The sequence below is a fragment of the Pogona vitticeps genome, chromosome 1, assembly GCF_051106095.1.
Source record: "Pogona vitticeps strain Pit_001003342236 chromosome 1, PviZW2.1, whole genome shotgun sequence".
Lineage (NCBI taxonomy): Eukaryota > Metazoa > Chordata > Lepidosauria > Squamata > Agamidae > Pogona > Pogona vitticeps.
The window spans coordinates 340,971,224-340,994,835 of NC_135783.1; the positions used below are offsets into that span (position 1 = coordinate 340,971,224).

Below are 23,612 nucleotides of genomic sequence, written 5' to 3' on the forward strand. Positions count from 1 at the left end.
CATGGCTAGCTGTGTTGGCTAGCATTTCTGGGAGTTTTAGTCCAAGAACACTTGGGGACCCAAGTTTGGGAACCACTGTTCTGTTGTATCCCTGGCTATCTGTTTTTATCTGGACTCAAAGAACATAAACTCATGGGGTTTTCACTGGTCCAAAGGAATACAGGTTACAACAGGTTGTTTTTTCTTCCCATTTTGAAATGTTCAGTACAGTAAGACTCCTGTATCTGCAGGGGATCAGCTCCAATCACCCCTCCGCGGATGCTAAAAGACACACATTAGAGTGAATGCTATTTTAATGCAGTGGTGCCCCACATAGCGATGATAATCCGTTCCAAAAAAATCATCGCTATACGGATTCGTCGCTATGCGGGGCAAAAAAAGCCCATAGGAACACATTGAAACCCCTTCAATGCGTTCCTATGGGCAAAAAACTCACCGTTCTGCAGAAATCCTCCATGCAGCCACCATTTTCACTGCCCGGCAAGCGAGGAAAGGGCGCAAAAGCAATGCGGGCGGCCTTTTTTTTCCCCGGCGGCCATTTTGGAACCACCAATCAGCTGTTTTTAAAACATCATTATGCGATAATCGGTAAGCGAAATGCTTACCGATCATCGCAAAGCGATGTTTTGCCATTGAAAACATCGTTATGCGATTGCTTTTGCAATCGCAAAAAACTCATCACTATGCGGATTTGTCATTAAACAAATCGCTCGTTATGCGAGGCACCACTGTATTTGAATTAGAATAACAACATGGCATGTTTTCTGTCTCCCTCTAGTGACCAGTTCATATTTCAGTAACTTCATACAGTATTTAGGAATATATTTCTAGGATTTTTCTTTTAACATTTTTTATACTTTTCAGACTCTAGATAAGTGAATCAGCCGATTCTGATCTCACAGATAAAAAGGTATACGGATGTATCTTGGTTTACGAACGCCTCGGTTAACGCAATTTTTGGTTTACGAACGAAAATCCATTGAAAATAATGCCTCAGTTTACAATTTTTTCCCCCGCAGTACAAAGGAAGTCTCCCCAGGATGCATTGTGTCTGGAGGTTTATAGCCCCGCCCCCGTTCCTAGGGCAAACCGCATTTTGGTTTACGCATTTTTCATTATGTAACATCCCAGAGAACGCATTAAATTTATAAACCGAGGTACACTTGTATATTTTTTCTGTGTACATTTTTTGATGTATGTATTTTGAATACTTTCCCCCATTGGGCGAAAGGTTTTGCGCATATTTTTTAGCTGTACCCCTTTTTATCGGTTTCTATTTTTTTGAATGCTTGAACACGCCTTTGAATGGGCCCATTTTGTCTGCATGATTGAATCTGCATGTATTTTGTTTCCTGGAAATACAGCACAAGGTAGATTTTTGAGACAAGTACACTTTATCATCTCCATGGTGGATGGACTTATTAGCCATGTTACTTTGGAGGAGCAAACAAACACAGAGGGGTTTGTGGCACTTTGAAAGAGTAAGAAGTTTGATTGTGTGCTGACCTGGATTGCAGCCCACTTGCCCACAGTTGCAGTGAAGCGAGCCGAAGCCTCTGCTCTTTGTGTCTATTCTGTTTGTAACTGGATGGCAAACCATTTTCAATACCCCATTCTTTTACAGCTTTGGGAAAGCATTTCTGGAACAGGACAAAGTGAAAGATTATCCCCAGTTTGCTTCATTAATGGTGGCCTACCTTAACAACTTCCATGACTTGAGGTAAGCTTTTAAACCCTGTTTCCAAGGAAAATATCATATTGCAAGCATTACAATACATGGATTTCTGGCTGCAAATGGACAGCCAGTCAAAAGAAACTGAAATAAATTCCTTCCTTGGCCCTATTCTTAAATGGCTACTGGTCATGGTGCTATTATTTCTATTTTTGTTTCTGTTGTTATGTACTGTCAACTCACAAATGGCGACCCTATGAATGAGTAGTTCTCGGTGCCTTCAAAATGTCCTGACAACCCTGCTGAAGTCTTGCAAACTCAAGGCCATGGTTTCCATTACTGTATTAGTCCATCTCATATTTGGTCTTCCTCTTTTCCTGCTGCCTTCAATTTTTCCTGACATTATTATTTTTTCTGGTTGAGTTTTGTCTACTCAGGATGTGCCCAAAGCAGAACAGCCTCAGTTTTGTTATTTTCCTCCCTAGGGAGAGTTCAGGCTTAATATGATCAAGGATCTACTTTTTTTGTCTTTATAGCAGTCCAAAGTATCACAACGCTCACCTCTAGTGCTATATTTCAAATAAATCATTCCACACCCCCATCAGCTTTCTTCACTGCCTAGCTTTCACATCCATACATAGTAATCAGGAGTAGAATACAGATTATTCTAGCCAAACGTTATTCTGAATCAGAGGCACAGGGGGAAGAAAGCTATTACTTTCACATCTCACTTATATGTTTGGCCACTGTGAAAAAGGTCGCTGAACTAAGAACTGCAGCTTAGAAATATGATTTCCACCATAGCCACTAGGGGAGTTTGGGAGTTGTAGTCCAAAAAGTAAATTTTCCAGTCGGATCCATCGAGGCTGATTTCCTATGGGAAAGACGAGACTCCTCTCGGTAATGCTGCCATTTTGAATCATTTATGCAAAATCCTTTCTATTTGGAATTTAAATCTTGTGTTTTGCACAAAGTATAAGGTTTTTGTACAGCCTTGATTTTCTTTTCCTTTTTTTAAGAAGGAAAATGGGAAACTGCAGAAAATGCACTGAAACTCTCACAGTTTCATCCTGCAGGGTGAAAACTTCTGGCTTTTTTCATGTTTATCCGGAAGAAGAAACTGAAAAAAATAAAGATTGAATTCCTTATTTACAGTATATCTTCAAAAAAAAAAAATCTTCGCTCCTCGCTAGAGAAAACTTTCACTCCCATCCTTTCTTTACATGCTGTTCCAAACTGCATAACCTGAAGCTGCGATGCAGTAAATATTCTTCTTTACCTGCCCTGAATTGTTGCAGCCTCTGTGTCTTTTTGGTTTGCTCGAAGAATTAATTTTACGTACTAACATCAAACCACCTCTAGGTGGCAGTGTACCCTCAATCATGTGCAAGAAAGCCTGTGTAGGGAAATCCAGTTCTTTCCTCAGACATTATTCTTAATTTTAAAAAAATAAAATAAACCACCAAAATTTTAAAAAACAACAACACCCGGCTTTCAAAATATCTGCTTTCAACACCCTGCTATCAAAATATTTGCCAGTTTTGATAGCTATGGTTTAAGGATTGATACTGGCAGTAGGATGTGAGGCAATTTACTACTTGCAGATATAATAACTGCTGCCCTCAAGGTTATAATTAGATAATTAAATGTCCTTGAGCCACTTCTGACTTCTGGCTCCCCATTATATCCTAGATATAAAGTACCAGACTGTGTGGTTAATCAGTGCCTTCTTCTGAGGGCAATCTGTAACCATGAAGCTTGCCCAAGGCTACACAGGCTGACTCTTCCCCTGAAGGCATAGTGGGGAATCAAACTCCCAAACTCTGGCTCTCTGTTTTTATTTTTGTTTTTTAAAGTGGCACATATCCCAGACGCTTCAGTCCATGGGCACCTGGTCAGCCTACACTGCTGGAGTGTATGGATCACCGTGTGAATTAATGGCCCTCATAATGTCTTGTCATGAACCGCCCTGTGCAGCTCTGGCAAAATGAAGCCTGTGACCATCTTTGTTGAGTCATTCATCCATCCCATGTTCTGTATTGGCACGAAATGGGCCTCTGCTGGCCTCTAGTGACATCGTCCCACTTAGAGGAGATTGGATGGATTATAAATATCTTAGAATAATAGTAATCATAGAACTGCAGAGCTGGAAATGACCCTATGGATCATCAAGTCCAGCCAGTCAAAGACACACAGTGGGGAATCGAACTCTGAATCTCCTAAACCAGGGGTCCCCAACGTTTTGTATCCCACAGACAGGCTGGGGAAGGCAAGGCACCTCCATGCTTGTGCGCATGCGTGAATGAGCTCTCTCTCTCTCTCACGCTCATGCACATGCGCAAGTGGTGGCGTGGTGCTTGTGCGGGGCACACACATGTGCAAACGGCAGTGCTTGTGCATGTGTGCACGCACGCACTTATGCACATGTGCAAACAGTGGCACAGCGCTCACACAGGCACACTGGAATGCGCATGCAGGCACAAACAGGCTGTGTGGGGATGAATGCATGGGGGGGGTAATCTGTCTTCACAGCCCCGTCCAACTCAGGCCTTGAACCGGCACTGGCGGACCGGGGGTTGGGGACCTCTGTCCTAAACCACTGAGCTATCCAGCAGTCCTTTGCTCATAGAATGAGGAAAGGACTGCTGTAAAATGAATACAGTTAACTGATTAATTAATCCATGAAAGAGGACTCTGCCAGCTCTTTGAACAGAGGACTGTTCTCTGCAAAGTAGGACAATTAATTATCTGGGGAGAATTCTTTGGTGAGTGCATTTCTATTGAATATAAATGCATTTGTACTGAACATCAAGGGTTTTTGAAAATAAAATTAATTGATTAGTGAGAAGCCAATGAATTATCCAGGGAGAATTCTTTGATGAGTGCACAGCTATACTTTCAGTGCTCCTTTCCCCCTGTTTTATTTTAATTATTACCAATATTCAGTAATTACTGGCAAATTGCCAACTGGTAAGAAGACAGTATACCATTTAATTTAGAGCTTTTAATTTCACTTTCATTTCTGTTCCTATCGCAGCTTCTAATCTAATGGAAGTGGTAAAATTAATATAGATATTTTGGGAATGTAACCTTTTAAAAAACCAAGGGATGTGGTGGCGCTGCGGGTTAAACCGCAGAAGCTTCTGTGCTGCAAGGTCGGAAGACGAGCAGTCATAAGATCGAATACACGCAACAGAGTGGGCTCCCATCGCTTGTCCCAGCTCCTGCCAACCTAGCAGTTCAAAAGCATGTAAAAATGCAAGTAGATAAATAGGTACCACCACGGTGGGAAGGTAATAGCATTCCATACCTAGTCGTGCTGGCCACATGACCACGGAAACTGTCTATGGACATATGCTGGCTCTGTGGCTTGGAAATTAGGATGAGTACTGCCCCCTAGAGTCGGACACGACTGGACTTAATGTCAAGGGGAACCTTTACCTATACCATTACCTTTTAAACTGGGCTTGGATTGAGTAGCTCTTCCAAGAGAGGACTCTGCCAGCTCTTTGAACAGAGGACTGTTCTCTGCCAAGTAGGATATTTTTTACTGCTTTTCTTACTATTAATAGGTTGAGAGACAGCATCTGTTTTCATGTATACAAGGTTCCTTACACTCACCATGTAACCATCATTATTCTGGTGACTTCTTCCCTGTAGGATGGACTTCAGAACAAGATTTAACGTCAGCTGTGAAGAACTGGAAAAAAACCTGGATGAGCTGATACTGAGATACAGGAAATATTTTCTGAATAAATTAATGCTGAAAACACAGGTAAGAGGATTTTTAGGAATCTGGCAGAATCCAGCTGCTGAGATTCGAATGCAGGAGGGATTTGTGTTCATGGTCCTGGTGAGACACAATCACTGGGTATTATCTCAAGTGTGGGATGAATCCTCCCCTGCTCAGTTTGAAACTTGACTAATGAGACAGATCTTGCTTGTGCTACAGATATCATATTTCCACGATGGTTTATACTGCCCTGCAAGAGCCCAGGCAAATGATTATACTCAGCTTGACATTTTGCAGCTTGAGGCACAGCGACCAATGGCGCCAGTCGTCCACTCATATAACACGGTACAAACCACTTAGGCCAGTCATTATTTTGATACTTGAAGCAATGCCTGGAAAGCTACTTTTAAGAAAAATGAATGTGATGATGACATGCTGAAACTGCCCATAATTGTGCAACGGAAGAACGATGACCTAATGCCCCAAGTGCCATCAAGCCACTTCTTGGTTATGGGTGGCTTTGGCATGTCATCATGTTCATAGTTCTGAAAACTAACTTTCCAAGGTTTGAAAAACCCCAGAGGAACCTCCCTTCTGTGGCAATGGAAGTAGCCCCAGTTAAATGGGTGTCTTGGCTTCTAGAAAGCTTTTCTCTCTAGGTATGTATGTGTGTGTGCGTGCATGCGTGCGTCCGTGCGTGCGTGCGTGCGTGCGTACGTACGTACGTACATACATACAGTGTTGCCTCGCTTGACGAGGATAATCCGTTCCAGCGAAATCGCTGTAGAGCAAAATCCTCGTCAAGCGAAATAAAAAAAGCCCATTGAAACGCATTGAAAACCGCTCATTGCGTTCCAATGGGCTAAATACCTCAGCATCCAGCAAAGATCCTCCATAGGGTGGCCATTTTCCGATGCCTGTGCAGTGAAAAATCCGTCCTAAAGCACAGCGGGGAGCCATTTTACACAGCGGGCGGCCATTTTGAAACCCGACGATCAGCTGTTTCGATCGTCATAATGCGAAGAATCGGTTCCCGAAGCAGGGAACCGATCGTGGGGAAGCGAATTTTGTCCATTAAAACATTGTTTTGCGATCGCAAAAGCGATTGCAAAAACCTCATCGTCAAGCGGATTCATCGTTTAACGAGGTAATTGTTAAGCGAGGCACCACTGTACATACATACCACCCATCTGGCTGAGGGTCACTTGGGGCTGTTTACAACAAAGACACACAGCGGCGTAATTAAAAGACCAACAGAATAAAAGATAAAAATGATAAAATTCAGTGAACAACATAATCAGAAAGCATTCAAATACATTTACATCAATAAACATTTAAAATGTCGGAACTGGTCATGTTAAGGATAATGACTCTGCAGGTCATTATCTCTTTTGAAACACCTGCCTGAATAACAGATTTTAATGACCTTTTAAAAAATCACCAGTGAAGGGAACAGACAAATTGCAGGAGGAAGCTCATTACACGGCCAAGGAGCAAGCACCAAGACGGCCGGGTTTCTCCTTTTCTCCTTCTGGACCTCTCTTGGGATCTCTCTTGGTGCAGCTTGAGGCACAGCGACCAATGGCGTCAGTCTTGCACTCGTGTAACACGGTACAAACCACTTGAGGCCAGTCATTGTTTTGAAACTCTCCAAGCAATGCCTGGAAAGCTACTTTTAAGAAAAACGAATGTGATGATGACATGCTGAAACTGCCCATAATTGAGCAACGGCAGGACGATGCCCTGATGCCCTGAGTGCCATCAAGCCACTTCTTAGTTATGGGTGGCTTTGGCATGTCATCATGTTCATTGTTCTTAAAACTAACTTTCCAAGGTTTGAAAAACCCCGGAGGAACCTCCCTTCTGTGGCAATGGAAGTAGCCCCAGTTAAAGGGAAAAGACAAATTGCAGGAGGAAGCTCATTACACAGCCAAGGACCATCCACCAAGAAGTCCGGGTTACTCATTCTCTCCCTCTGGATCTCTCTTGGGGTTAACATCCTCAGTCAGCCTGCTTGGGATGTTCACATAGGATGGGCAGATCCAGTTGGAAGTAGGCGTTACTGCCTTATATTTAAATGATTTGAGTGTGACCAGAGGAGACATGAACCATTTATAGAGACTTGAAAGCATACGCATTACATATCAAAGTGAATTTAAAAGGAAGATAATTACTCACAGGCTGAATAAATTGACAAAATTTTCCTTTGTAAGTTCTTAATGGTTATTTATTGTCCAGCCTGGACCTTAAGGCTGTCATCCTCCAGAGCCTACAGACTAACCTGGGAGCAAATCCCATTTAACACAATAGAGAAGAGATGTAAATGATTGAGCAGCCATTATAAATCTATAAGGATGAAAGAGTTATGCTGAGGTCAGGAGTATAAGGGTATGGAGATGTACTTGAGAGTAAACACCACAGACTTTGATGGAAATGGCTTCTTTGTGAATGAGTTTTCTGCTGGATTGAGATGCCAGAAAACTGACTTAAGTGATGACTACATTAGCAAAAGATGTGGGAAATACTATGGATTTGGAGCGGGCTGGCTCATATTTTTCTCTGTTGATCACACAACGCAATGAGAAATGTGAATCAGGCCTCAGCTTCCCCATCCCTAGGGATGTTTCTATGTTTTAAAAATACGCATCCTTTCACATCAGTTCAAGCATGTGGTCGCTTGAACCAATGCAGAAAGGGAGGATGAGTCAAGTCTACACTCACACAGTGGTACTTTGCCAAACCACCCTCCCTTTTGCCTCTTGTCTCACAAAGGAAGTGAGACACACACACATACATACACACGCACACACAGTATCACCTCAGCAAGGCCTCTGTCCCAAGACACTGTTTTAAAAGCTTCTCTTCCATGTTTGTTTGTTTTGCAGCTCAACAAAGCTCTCCCATTTGGCAAGAGTTTTTTTTTTAAAAAAATACAAGATGAAGAAATGAGTAGTTGAGGAAGGAAAAACTTTCTTTACAGTAGTTCTTTGAACCACACCATTCACAGGTGTTTCTATAGCAGCACAATAAGAAGGCTTTTTAGGTTTTCCTGCGTGGCCACTTAAATCAGAGGCCCGATTCCTGTAGTGCATCTGCACAGCAAGTATATGCAGGAGAATTCCCATTTCTCTCAATGTGTAATTGCACCCTTACTCAAATGATTTTTAATAATCTGAATCCATGTTAACAGCACTGAGGTAAAATGTGCTCTCAGACCGTTAGTCCTAGCGATAAGATGCTAGCAATTAGCTGAGAAAGGTTACACCAGAGAAAGCTTCCCGCCTGAATTAAAACCAGCTTATGAACAACAGGATTCCTATGCCTTTGGGCAAAGTTGTTCATTGTTAAATGCTTAAAATTGTTTGGAAGGTATCTTGAAAAATAAGAAGTTTTGGCATTAACTTTCTATGTGTTGATAATCATGCATATCCATTTCCTGGGTTTGATTTACTGCTCCTATCCGGTCTCTTCTACCAGCAGATGTAAAAGTCTCTTCTTCAAGCGTAATGTAATAGATGTTGAAAGAACGTTGTGGTCTCCCACAGAGGAAACTGCCCAAACCACATCTTCACTAATTCTCTATGCAGATATTTTTTGTGAACTGCAGACATTTTGGCAGGAAGGGAAGCATTCTTTCCCTCAGTCTCACACTGGTGGCAAGAAGTTTCGTAGGTTTTAATGAACTCTCAGAGGTTGTCTCTACAAGATTGAAATGCTTTGTCAGATTTCTTCGTATCTACTTCTTTAGTAGGACCGGTCAGTGGGCTGGCTGTGTCTTCCCCACCCCTCTGTACAGCAGTGTTTCTTTCCCATCACCTATAACATTGTCGTGTTAAATAGAGGGGCCAAAGAATAAAGTTGGGACCCTTTACATAAAAAATATATGCTCAGTCACTGACCCATGCATCTTCCCCAACATACACAGGATTCAATGTTCAGCAGGCTAGAACTGAGAAATATGTAAAGATCACAGCAGCAAAACCTACCAAAAGCTATAAAATGCTGCAGCCGACAACTTTAAATATATTGTGATAATTGCAGAAGTTTCATGGAAAATCACCCCATAAATCCATTTCAGATGGATTTATTGCAGCAACTTAAATTCACATTTTAACATCTTGAATTGATTGCATGTTTATTGGTTTTACTGTTTTTAAATTTGTAATGCTGCCCAGAGTAGACCTTTGGTCTAGATGGGTGGGGTATAAATCTAATTAATTAATTAAATTTTAAAAATGAGTCTACATTTTCAGGCCATAGATTTTAACACTGTGGAAAGGCCATTAATGTTTCATATATTAGGTCCCTGTTGAATGTTAGTTTACATGCACATTTTTTCCCTTTCTTCTCCCTACAGAATTTATATAAAGCTTTTCACACTACACAGGCTTCATTACAGCTTGCCACATCAATAAAATTCAATGCAATGCCAAACAGCAGTAAGAACAGCAGATTTTTTAAAAAAAAAATCTATTGAAAGCCGCTAACGTGATCTAAGATTCAATGAAAATGAGAAAAGAGAACAGACTTTCAACTCACACCTAATGAAATAACAGGGTTTATCATGGCCCAAATCTCATTCATTTTAGCCCAAGCCCAATGGTCCATTGTGCACATAGTTGTCTTTTTCATGGTGTTTGTGGTATGCACTAGTCTCTTGCACATGTAGAAGTCCTGTTGCTTTCAATGGCTTATGTAACTGCAAGGTGCAGAGTGCACAGGGCACTCTGAAAATTAAACAGAGAAATAACTTTCCTAAAGATTTGTTAAAGGTTTGCCATATACAGTGGACCCTCTACTTAAGGAATTAATTCGTATTGGAATGGTGGGTGCAAGTCGAAAAGTCTGTAAGTCGAATCTCCATTGACCTACAATGCACTGAAAACCGATTAATCCCATAACCAGTGGTTTTTATTCTATTTTTATTCCATTTTGGTTTTTTTTCTGGTCTGTAAGTCGATTCTCTGGCTGCAAGTCGAATCTAAATTTTGCAGCCAGAGAAGTCTGTAACTCGAAAAGTCTGTAAGTCGAGGGTCCACTGTATTTGTTAAAGAGAAGTAACTCAAGAGTTTCTTTGGAGTATGCAAGCTAGTGTCCTTCAGATATCTTGGACTACAACTCCCATAAGCCCCACCAGTATGGGCACTGATATGAAATTATGGGAGTTGTAGTACCAAATAACTGGAGAGCATCAGCTTCCCTCTTATCTCTCATTTCAAATTTGTTTATGTTTATCCCAAGCATGACATCACAATATTGCCCTGACACACAAGCTCATCCAATGTGAGAAGCTAAGCATGGCCAGACCTGGATAGTAGCTGAATAAGAGACCACCAGAAATCTCTAGATAGGACTAGGAAAACATTCTGCCAGAAGCCGGTCAAATATGACAATCCCAGGCTATGTTGACTGATGGTCGTAACTCAATATTTTACCATGACATTTCTACCATTCTTTCCCATAACAAAGTAGTGCTAAGCACAGCTTATGATGAATGTCATAAAACAGAATTAAAAAAACAATTAAGTCATAACACCAATTAAATAGAAAATAAATGCAACCAAAAAGGCATTAAAATCATCTTAGTCTGTGAAGAGGTTGTTAAAAATCATCACAATAAATACATACTATACAGTTTTATAAGCCAGTCTAAAGAGATGTGTCTTCCCATCATTTCTAGAAATGCCTTCCTCTGTTTCTCTCTTCCTTTGTGATATTCCTGCCCAGAGAACAGCCACTCCATGATTACTATGTTTCATGGGCCTCTCCCTGTCTTCCCTCCAAGAGGATTTCACACTAAGACATCCTGATTCCTTTCTTGGTAAATGGAAGAGATTCATTTTGGACATGTTTTCCCACCCTAATGAGTTTCCAAACCATATACCTGACCGATGTTCAGACAGGATATATATCAAAATCTCCTTGTCATCATCATGGAAACTGACATTTTCTAGCTGAAAGCATCTGAGGATCTTGGGCAGAAAATCAAGAATATCATGCATCTCAAAGTGATTTATCACAGCTCATTGACCTACACTTTTATTCCACTTAGTTTCTCTCTGATTTACATTTTAATTTGTTCCTGTCTCCTTAATACAGTTGCCAGCTGGTGGAACGGACTTATATTTATCTAGGGAAATACAGTTGGAGGATTAGCAGAAACCAGAACATAGGAAGGCACTTTTCTCAGCCATGCATAACTCCTTAATTAAGAGAAGCATACACTGAAAATGTGTGCATGCCACCTTTGAGATTTGGCAAAGAGATCTCCAGTACATCCAGTTTAATATTTTCTCCTCTAAACCCCTGATCTGTATGTGGGATGCTTTGTCCTCCGCTTACATCTGTGTGTGCTCACACACATACCCACAATTTGAAGTACCGCCCTGAAATTCAGCACGAGTAGGAAACTGCTACGCAAAACTAAGTGCTGCGACATGCATATGCAAATAACAACACCCCAGGCAGAACATTTTATTTGGAAACCCCCCCCCCTTTTTTTGGTGCATTGATATTGGCCATTTGAAGAAGAAAAAAGTCATTTGAAAAACAGCTTGATTCAGCTTGGACTGAGATGGGCACAAACCAAAATACAAACCAGGGGGTTAAAAACCACAAACAGGAATGATTCGTGGTTCGTGGTTCAGTTCATGCAACCCATGTTGTCTCACCGCATACCATACCAAGGAGTGCCTTTGAAAATCTGTTTCTCTTTGTTACTCTCAAGTCATGGTGCATGCCTAAAAATAACTCTTAGGATCCAAACCACACTGAATAAAATTATTAAATTAATATATTATTAGAGGTTGGAACAATACTCTTAAGGAAAAAAAAATCACTGTATTGCTACACCCCTATCTGGATAAGAAAGGCCAGCTAACTACAGTAGTTTGTCCGTTGGTGATCTCTAAAATAGACATCCATAATGTTCTGTATGTAGGGCTGCCCTTGAAGGCAGTACGGAAACTTCAGTAGGTTCAAAATGCAGCAGCCAGACTGATGACAGGGACCAGCAGAAATGATGACTCAAGATAGGCGCACAGCAAACTACAAACAAGCTGTTTCGCTGAAATAGAATGAAGCGCCAATTTTTTTCTACTTAGTGTTTCATTTTTGCTTCAGTCCCCTGCCCTCTTCCTTCTGCCCTCGTTGACTCCCTACCTGGTCCTGGAGCCTTCTCCTCTTCCTCCTCTTCCTCCACCACTGCCATCTTTACAGACCGTGGCCCAGCCTTCCTTTCGAGGAGCCAGGCCTGTTGCCTCTGCATGCCTATCAGCGGATAGGCATGCCCATGTGTGGAGATGGCAGCCCCAGCTCATGGAGGGAGGGCCAAGCCACTGTCTCTGAAGATGGCAGTGGTGGAGGAAGAGGAGGAGGAGGAAGTGGCAGTGGGGGAAGCAGCAGGACCAGGAAGGGAGGTAATGGGGGGCAGCGGGAAGGGGGTGGGTGGGCAGCAGAGGGGATTGGAGGCATTAGGTTCCCCTCAACTCAGGCACAAACCGGAAAGATGAACCACAATCCAGTTCGTTTTTCAAAGTTTGAGGGTGGTTCATGCATAGCCACGAACCACCCCAATTTGTCATTCATGCCCATGTCTAATGAAGACATATCCCCAGTCTTGTCATGCCTTCATTGGCTCCCTGTTAGTTTCCTTACTCAATTTAAGGTGCCAATCATAACCTCGTTGTCATCGTTTAGTTGTTTAGTCGTGTCCAACTCTTCGTGACCCCATGGACCAGAGCACGCCAGGCCCTCCTATCTTCCACTGCCTCCTGGACTTGTGTCAAATTCATATTGGTTGCTTCGATGACACTGTCCAACCATCTCATCCTCTGTCGTCCCCTTCTCCTCTTGCCGTCACACTTTCCCAACATCAAGGTCTTTTCCAAGGAATCTTCTCTTCTCATGAGATGGCCAAAGTACTGGAGCATCAGCTTCAGGATCTGTCCTTCCAGGGAGCACTCCGGGTTGATTTCCTTTAGAATTGATAGGTTTGTTCTCCTTGCAGTCTAGGGGACTCTCAAGAGCCTCCTTCAGCACCACAATTCAAAGGCATCAATTCTCTGGCGGTCTGCTTTCTTTATGGTCCAGCTCTCGCTTCCATACATCACTACAGGAAAAACCATAGCTTCGACTATTTGGACTTTTGTTGGCAAGGTGATGTCTCTGCTTTTTAAGATGCTGTTGAGGTTTGTCATCGTTTTCCTCCCAAGAAGCAGGCGTCTTTTAATTTCGTGGCTGCTGTCTCCATCTGCAGTGATCATGGAGCCCAAGAAAGTAAAATCTGTCACTGCCTCCATATCTTCCCCTTCAATTTCCCAGGAGGTGATGGGACCAGCGGCCATGATCTTAGTTTTTTTGATGTTGAGTTTCAGACCATTTTTTGCACTCTCCTCTTTCACCCTCATTACAAAGTTCTTTAGTTCCTCCTCACTTTCTGCCATCAGAGTGGTATCATCTGCATATCGGAGGTTGTTGATATTTCTTCCGGCACTCTTAATTCCAATTTGGGATTCCTCCAGTCCAGCCTTCCGCATGATGTATTCTGCATATAAGTTAAATAAGCAGGGAGACAATATACAGCCTTGTCGTACTCCTTTCCCAATTTTGAACAAATCAGTTGTTCCATATCCAGTTCTAACTGTTGCTTCCTGTCCCACATAGAGATTTCTTAGGAGATAGATAAGGTGGTCAGGCACTCCCATTTCTTTAAGGACTTGCCATAGTTTGCTGTAGTCCGCACAGTCAAAGGCTTTTGCATAGTCAATGAAGCAGAAGTAGATGTTTTTCTGGAACTCTCTGGTTTTCTCTATAATCCAGCGCATGTTTGCAATTTGGTCTCTGGTTCCTCTGCCCCTTTGGAATCCAGCTTGTACTTCTGGGAGTTCTCGGTCCACATACTGCTGAAGCCTACCTTGAAGGATTTTGAGCATAACCTTGCTAGCGTGTGAAATGAGTGCAATTGCCCTTCTTTGGGATTGGGATGTAGACTGATCTTTTCCAGTCCTCTGGCCACTGTTGAGTTTTCCAAACTTGCTGGCATATTGAATGTAGCACCTTAACAGCATCATCTTTTAAGATTTTGAATAGTTCAACTGGAATGTCATCACCTCCACTGGCCTTGTTGCTCGCCAGGCTTTCTAAGGCCCACTTGACTTCACTCTCCAGAATGTCTGGCTCAAGGTCAGCAACTATATTGTCTGGGTTGTCCGGGATATCAAAATCTTTCTGATATAATTGTGTATTCTTGCCTCCTCTTCTTGATGTCTTCTGCTTCTGTTAGGTCCCTCCCATTCTTGTCCTTTATCATGTTCATCTTTGCACAAAATGTTCCTCTAATATCTCCAATTTTCCTGAACAGATCTCTGGTTTTTCCTTTTCTGTTATTTTCTTCTATTTCTTTGCATTGTTCATTTAAGAAGGCCCTCTTGTCTCTCCTTGCTATTCTTTGGAAGTCTGCATTCAATTTTCTGTAACTTTCCCTATCTCCCCTGCATTTTGTTTCCCTTCTTCTCTCTGCTACTTCTAAGGCGTTGTTGGACAGCCACTTTGCTTTCTTGCATTTCCTTTTCTTTGGGATGGTTTTTGTTGCTGCCTCCTGTACAATGTTATGAGCCTCTATCCAAAATTCTTCAGGCACTCTGTCCACCAAATCTAGTTCCTTAAATCTGTTCTTCACTTCCACTGTGTATTTGTAAGGGATTTGGTTTAGATTATACCTGAATAGCCCAGTGGTTTTTCCTACTCTCTTCAGTTTAAGCTTGAATTTTGCTATGAGAAGCTGATGATCAGAGCCACAATCAGCTCCAGGTCTTGTTTTTGCTGACTGTATAGAGCTTCTCCATCTTTGGCTGCACAGAATATAATCAATCTGATTTTGATATTGCCCATCTAGTGATTTCCATGTATAGAGTCACCTCTTGTGTTGTTGGAAAAGAGTGTTTGTGATGACCAGCTTGTTCTCTTGACAAAACTCTATTAGCCTTTGCCCTGCTTCATTTCGAACTCCAAGGCCAAACTCCCCTGTTGTTCCTTTTATCTCTTGACTCCCTACTTTAGCATTCCAGTCCCTTAGAATGAGAAGAACATCTTTCTTTGGTGTCAGTTCTAGAAGATGTTGTAAATCTTCAAAAAATTGTTCCATTTCAGTCTCCTCAGCAATGGTGGTTGGTGCATAAACTTGGATTATTGTGATGTTGAAAGGTCTGCCTTGGATTCGTATTGACATCATTCTATCATTTTTGAGATTATATTCCATTACAGCTTTTCCCACTCTTTTGTTGACTATGAGGGCTATTCCATTCCTTCTACAGGATTCTTGTCCACAATAGTAGATATGGTAATCATCTGAGTTGAATTCACCCATTCCTGTCCATTTTACTTCACTGATGCCCAGGATTTCGATGTTTATTCTTGCCATCTCCTGTTTGATCACTTCCAGCTTCCCAACGTTCATAGATCTTACATTCCAGGTTCCTATGCAGTATTTTTCTTTGCAGCATTGGACTTTCCTTTCACTTCCAGGCACATCCACAGCTGAGTGTCCTTTCGGCTTTGGCCCAACCACTTCATTAACTCTGGAGCTACTTGTACTTGTCCTCCGCTCTTCCTCAGTAGCATGTTGGACGCCTTTCGACCTGAGGGGCCCATCTTCCAGCATCATATCTTTTAGCCTTTTGTTTCTGATCATAGGGCGTTCTTGGCAAAGATACTGGAGTAGCATTGCCATTTCCTACTCCAGGTGGATTGTGTTTAGTCAAAACTCTCCAGTATGACCTGTCCATCTTGGGTGGCTCTGCACGGCATAGCCCATAGCTCCTCTGAGTTACTCAAGCCCCTCCGCCACGACAAGGCAGCAATCCATGAAGGGGCAGTCATAACCTAGAAAGCCCTTAATGGTTTAGGACCTAGATAATTGGTGGAATGTCCCACCTACAAAATAGCTACCCATTCCACACACTCCTCACAGTCCTTGGTATCAAGAATCGCAATACCCAAGGAGGCCAAAGAAGATGGCACTAGGCGCTGAGCTTTCTTGGTCATTTCCCCTTCTCTCTGGAACAAGCTTCCCTCAAAGGTTCGCCATGAACCATCCATATCTCTATTTTTAGGAAATTAATTAAGACTGAATTATATAAAATTGCTCTCTACTGATGTCAATATTATCCTGAAATGTTCAAATGGGCTTTAATTTATATACAGTGGGGTCTTGACTTGAGAACTTAATCTGTATTGGAAGGCGGTTCTCAAGTCAAAAAGTCTGTAGGTCAAGTCTCCATTGACCTACAGTGCATTGAAAAGCGATTAATCCCGTAACAGGCCGTGTTTGTTCCATTTTGGTTTTTTTCTGGTCTGTAAGTCAAATCTCAGTCTGCAAGTCAAACCTAAATTTTGCGGCCAGAGAAGTCTGTAACTCAAAAAGTCTTTAAGTCAAGCCGTCTGTAAGTCAAGGGTCCACTGTATTTTTAATTTAAAAATTATTTCTAAAGAAAAGACAATCCATAATGTTACAAGTAATAAATACAAATCTTAACATAGTAAACTGTCATCTTACTTGTTCTATAATTTAACTGTTGACCAATTGCTATTCCCCACAATTCTCAAAAGCATATTTACACCTTTCCCCATCTCATCTTAAAGAAATATCAGCCAACAATCTAAATGCTCCAAATTGTTTTCCAAATCATACATCTCAAGATTTATATTATTGGCATATTTTAATGGCTTCCAATTTTCAGTGAATTGACTGTGCCTTATTTCTGCTCTATATAGAATTACTGACCTATTCGATTCAGGGGAACCGATCACTATTAGGCAAAGAGAAGAGAAAACAAAGCAAATAAAAACCAATTGGCTACAAATAAAACAAATAAAGAAGTTTCATTATTCACTTAATTTATATTTTATATAAAGGTAGTTCCAGCTAGCAATAGAGTTTATTACATATTTATTGTCTTTTTTTTATCAAATGGTGTTTTATTGGGGCAGTATAGTAATGTAGACAGACAGACAGACAGACAGACAGACAGACAGACAGATAGATAGATAGATAGATAGATAGATAGATAGATAGATAGATAGATAGATAGATAGATAGATAGATAGATAGATAGATAGATAGATAGATAATTTTGGGACAGTGATCATTATTACTCCAGTCACACCCAAGAATATACGTTAAAGAAAGCTGGAAAATGTTTTATGATTGGGCCCAGAAACAAACATGAGTAGAGAATATAATATACAGTATGTTATGGATTTTAGTACAATATTGTAACACAGCCATGGAGTCAAGATTATATTAGATATTGTATTATTGTAAACACTTCCCTGTGTTTATGTTTTGTTTAGTCTTGTTTTTCTTTTCTCCCTCCCCCGTATTTGTATTTTTTTTTATTATTGTGTGTTTGTTTGTTTGTTATATAAGAAATATACACACTCCATGGGGGGTGGAATTATTACTCCAGTCAAAAATGCAATTCATTATCAGCATGGCTTGTTACTGACACATGATATTGCCCATAGAAGATACTCAGAAAAATACAGAAGCTTATTTTAAAAAATACTTCCTTTACTACTGAGAACATAGAAAAAAACTCTATAGATGTTTTCATAAGTAAATTTTTAAAAGAGCAAGAAAGTGTTACTTGTTACATCAGTTAACATTTTTCCTGCTTGATGCATTTCTTTTTGAATATAATTTAATTAACCACAAAGTAACTAGTTCCAGGTAACTATGTCACTTGTAACTCATTGCTGATTTCAAATGAAGATGCTTTAATAATCTAAATATTTGGTAGATATGTGTTTCTCTGGTGTCTGTGTTCTTCTCTAGCTGATGTTTAAGAAGATTCTAAGTAAAGCATGGATTATAAACAGCAGAACACTGGATTCTTTCATCATGAAAATTTTGGGGGTCATTGAGGATTTTTCTCAACACTTAAAAAATCTGAAGGAGCCTATTTGCAAGGTAATAATGGTGTTTGCAGCTGGATCATATTGCTGACATTCAAAAGTGAGGGGTTCGTGTCCATTATTATGAAGGGAAGAGACACCCCAGGAAGAGCATCCACAGAATGGCTTTTAAACATGCAGGTGAAATTTCCTGTTGCTCTGGCAAGTGAATGAAATAATAATGAGTATGGTGTGTGCGCTATTTCTTTGGACCCCTACTCCAAGAATTCTCCAGTAATTCTCCAGGCAGAATCTTGGGAGTTTTAGCCCACAAACAGCTACAGACACCTACCTTTTGCTCATTTGGAGAAGGGCCTATTGCAAGGCTTCATAACCTTTGTCAAGTTGCTTCCCCTTTTTAATGGAAGGAAGGAAAGGAAAGCTGCTGTGGTTCTTCCTGGGAGTTGTAGTTTTTCAGGAGGCGACCTCTTGACCCTAATGGACAGCAAGACTATGACTCCCGGGAAGCACTATAGCAGCTTCCTTTTTTAAACACTAACAGGACGAAGCAGGGCTGGAAAAGGCCATTCAGCTTCATAGAGTAATTGAGTTGGAAGGGCTTCCGTAAGGTCATCAAGCCCAACCCCGTGCTCAATGCTGGAATACAAATCAAAGCATATCTGCCAGGTGGTTTTCCAATTTTCTCTTGAATGCCTCCAGTCTTGGAGCACTCACCACCTCTCGCAGTAATTGGCTCCACTCCCTTACTGCTCTAACAGTTAAGACATTTTTTCTGCTATTCAGCCTAAAACTGGCTTCTTATAACTTGAACCCATTATTATATGTTCTACACTCTGGGATGACTGAGAACAGATCCTGCCCCTCCAGTTTATAACTACCTTTCAAGTATTTGAAAGTGCTACCATACAGTAGGCCCTTTTCCAAATGGCTGTAGGTTTTGGAGGTGTGCGTTTGTGGGCTGAAACTCTCAGAATTCTGCCTGTGGAATTCTTGGAGAATTCTGCGAGTTAAAGTCCAAAACAAATGATAAGACATTCTTTATAATGCGGTATTGAAACTTTACTGTAGCTTTTAATAGCTTAAGCAACGACTAGAAAAGTTACTGTTGAACCAGGGCCAGAACAAGGATGGAGGGGGCTGGGGCTTTGACCCAGGACACTGAAATTGAGAGGAAACCCCAACGTTTGGTGCTAGAAGAACACAAACCTACCCACTGTAAGTGCTACTCCTCCAACTGCAACTGCCAGGTCAGAAGGAAATATAAAAGGGGTGGGCTTAGGGCGGAATTTATACAGTGGTGCCTCGCCAGACGATTGCATTGCAGGATGAGAAAATCGCTAGATGATGGGGTTTTGCAAGCACTGTGGTGCTTCGCAAAACGGCTTTCCCTATGGGTGATTTTCGCTGGACAATGTCCGTGCTTCACAAGACAGGTTTTTTTCGGGTCCGTTTGTCACAATACGACGATTTTGACAGCTGACCAGCGCTTTGCTAAATGGGTGGTTTTGGGACCATTTTTCGCTAGACGCCGATTTTGACAGCTGATCAGCGGTTCGCAAAACGGTTTCCTTATCGGCGATCTTCGCAAAACAACAACTATTTTTCCCCACTGGAATGCATTAAATGGATTTCAATGCATTCCAATAGGGAACCATGCTTCACTAAACGATGTTTTCATACAACAGCGATTTTCACAGAACGAATTAACATCATCTAGTGAGGCACCACTGTATAGTGTTCCTCCTCAATCTTCTGTCTTTTCGCCATATATACCAATCTAAATGTGAACCAAAGTTAATCCTAAGGGCACCAAAGCTACAGGCACCAAAACTGCTAGATACAACTCTGTTTTGACAGAATACCTCAGCCAGCGTAGCATGGTAGACGTTGCAGGATAAAACTTTTCCTGTCTCTGAGGTCTCCGTATAGGAAGCTTAGGAATGAATGAAAAAAGACAAGGGGAGGTCAAACACTGTGTCTGTTTTCTTTGAGGTTTTTAACTTCCTCATGCTAATCCTTCAAAGGGTAACAATTATCAGCAAAACGATTTACATTTCTAATTCAAAGCAAAAGATTATTATGTTGTCGCCAAATGAAGATCTTTTGTTAAAGCAAAAGTATATCCCCAGACTACAAATTTGAGGATTCCTTAGTTTAGAGTCATTGGTTGGAAAGCTCAGTGAGGCTATCCAGAGGCTGGGACTTCTGTTCCCCTCTGTGCATCCCAGAAAAGGCAGCCTGTGTGGCCTTGAGCAAGCTCCACAGTCCCTGATGTCCCACAAAATAAGGAGGAGGATAAACCACTTCTGAGTACTCTCTGCTTAGAAAACCCTGAAAAAGGGTTGCCATGCGTCAGAACTGACCTGACAGCATGATGCTTTTGTTGTTTAATCATTAAGTCATGTCCAACTCTTCGTGACCCCATGGACCAGAGCACGCCAGGCCCTCCTGTCTTCCACTGCCTCCCTGAGTTGGGTCAAATATGCGTTGGTAGCTTCAATGGCACTGTCCATCCATCTCATCCTCTGTCATCCCCCTTCTCCTCTTGCCTTCACACTTTACCAACATCAGGGGCTTTTCCAGGGAGTCTTTTCTCATGAGATGGCCAAAGTATTGGAGCCTCAGCTTCAGGATCTGTCCTTCCAGGGAGCACTCAGGGTTGATTTCCTTTAGAATGGATAGGTTTGTTCACCTTGCAGTCCAGGGGACTCTCAAGAGTCGCCTCCAGCATCCAATTCAAAAGTATCAAGCCTTCTTTATGATCCAGCTCTCACTTCCATACATCGCTACTGGAAAAACCATAGCTTTGACTATGCGGACCTTTGTCGGGAATGTGATGTCTCTACTTTTTAAGATGCTGTCAAGGTTTGCCATCGCTTTCATCCCAAGAAGCAGGTGTCTTTTAATTTTGTGGCTGCTGTCACCATCTGCAGTGATCAGGGAGCCGAAGAAAGTAAAATCTGTCACTGCCTCCATATCTTCCCCTTCCAGGAGGTGATGGGACCGACCAGTGGCCATGATCTTGATTTTTTTGATATTGAGCTTCAGACCATTTTTTGCACTCTCTTCTTTCAACCTCATTGAAAGGTTCTTTAATTCCTCCTCACTTTCTGCCATCAGAGTGGTATCATCTGCATATCTGAGGCTGTTGATATTTCTTCCAGCAATCTTAATTCCGGTTTGGGATTCATCCAGTCCCGCCTTTCGCACGATGTGTTCTGCATATAAGTTAAATAAGCAGGGAGACAATATACAGCCTTATCGTACATCTTTCCCAACAATCAGTTGTTCCATATCCAGTTCTAACCAGTAGCATACTGCTGCTACTATTATTATTAGTCTAGAGTCATAGCAGTTAAAGAACTATCAAATTTAAATGTGTATGGAAATACCCGTTTTGTGTGTTTGTTTTCCTTTAGGTGGTAGAAAAAAATGAGACCATTAAGTAGCTTTATACAAATTTTAATGCAAAATCTGTTAAAACAGGTCATTGGTCTTTAGGTCATTGATCTTTAAGTCACTGTGACTGAGTATCATTCTTTCAGTTTACATTCTATAAAACATGTTAAAAGAATGGATTTTCCCATTACTCTTACTCCCACAGTCCCATTACTCTTATCTAATCAGCAGTAGTGACTTTGAGCATGACGCCCAGGGCATAGTAGCTATGTTCCTGAACCTTTCTCAATCTGACATCCTCCCACTCTTCCATCTTGACAGTTGGAATTAATGCCAACTGACCAGCATAGCCATTGTTCAGTCATTATAGGACTCCCAACAATTTTTGCTCTCTTACTATACAAACAGAACAAACATTATCCAAGGTATAGGAGGCAGTGTATTGCACTCTCTCTGTCCCAGATGTTATACTCATTTCATTCCATGGTCTTGGACTCAAGCTGCTTTGCCTTTCCCTCTTCCTCGATACTTCCACCAAACTCTAAAACTCTATATGCCTCCATATGTATGAGACTACAAATTTTAACAAACTCTGAACACACATTCTGAGGGGGGGGGGAATTGTGGAAGTATTTTGCCAGGGTCAGGTAACAGAAAATAAGAACTATGGGACATTAGGCACAAGTACTACTGTTCCCATAGCTGAGAGTTTCATGGAGCATTAGACTAAAAATGCTTGTAAATTAGCTCAGTGCAAAATCAGAAATTGGGATTCAGTTCCCAATGATGCATCCTGTGAGTAGCGCCAGCCTGTGTGGCCTTGGGCAAGCTGCGTAGGAGCAGGGCACTCCCAGAAAAAGATAATGGTAAACTACTTATTAGTACAGTGGTGCCTCGCATTACGACATTAATTTGTTCCAGCGAAATCACTGTAGAACAAAAACGTCGTAAAGCGATTTTAAAAGGCCCATAGAAACAAATTAAAATCCGGTTAATGCGTTCCTATGGGCTGGAAACTCACCGTCCAGAGAAGATCCTCCACAGCGCGGCCATTTTCACTGCCTGTGCAGCGAGGAATCCGTCCCAGAAAACAGCGGGTGGCCATTTTGTTTAACCGGTGGCCATTTTGAAACCGCCGATCAGCTGTTAAAAAATCATCGCTTTGCGAGAATTGATTCCCGAAGCAGGGAACCAATCATCGCAAAGCGAAATCCCCCCATAGGGAACATCGTTTTGCGATCGCTTTCGCGATCGCAAAAACATTGACATCAAGCGGTTTCGTCATTAAACGGAGCGCCCGTCTTGCGGGGCACCACCGTATTCTCTACCTGGAACCCCCAGAAGCTGTTGCCATAAGTCGAAATTGACTTGACAGCACATTGTTGTTGTTGTTGTTGTTGTTGTTGTTGTTGTTAGTGCTGGTGGTGGTAGTGGTGGCAATATGCCTCTCAATAACAGTCACTAGAGGAGTACCATGCTGGCTACTCTTGATGGGAACTATAATCCAAGCCATCCTTTCATCAAGTTGAAGGAGGATCGTATAGAGGATTTGTACCTTCAGAGTGTCTCACATTGGCTATGACTGGCTAGTGCTGATGGGGATGGGGGTGAATGCAGAAGAATTAAGAGACTAAGCAGCAGCCAAGTGCTGCTAACCAAATGCCCTTGAGTAATTGATCATCAGCAAGTGTGACCACCTCTATGAAAGCCAAAGTTTTAGCAGTCTGCTGTTCTGGAGCATTCATGCGCGAAGACAATGTCAAATAGGAACACACATCAGCAATGATCACAGAGAAGCTATTGTTGCTGCCCATCAGTATTGGAAGGGTTATAAAGACATTTCCAAATAATTTAAAGTCCAGTATTCTAGAATGAGGAAGATTACTCACAAGT

At 41.6% G+C, this 23,612-nt stretch overlaps 1 protein-coding gene across 2 annotated transcripts in view; it reads left to right on the plus strand.

Moving 5' to 3' along the window:
• The window catches only part of EXOC3L4 (exocyst complex component 3 like 4), a 67,552-nt gene that overhangs the window by 36,223 nt on the left and 7,717 nt on the right, over nt 1-23,612 (plus strand). For both annotated transcript variants that reach the window (XM_020793560.3, XM_020793559.3), the window contains exons 7-9: nt 1,625-1,720; nt 5,333-5,447; nt 18,241-18,375. In XM_020793560.3, the coding sequence (XP_020649219.3) occupies nt 1,625-1,720; nt 5,333-5,447; nt 18,241-18,375 (346 nt within the window). The remainder of the gene's footprint in view (nt 1-1,624; nt 1,721-5,332; nt 5,448-18,240; nt 18,376-23,612) is intronic.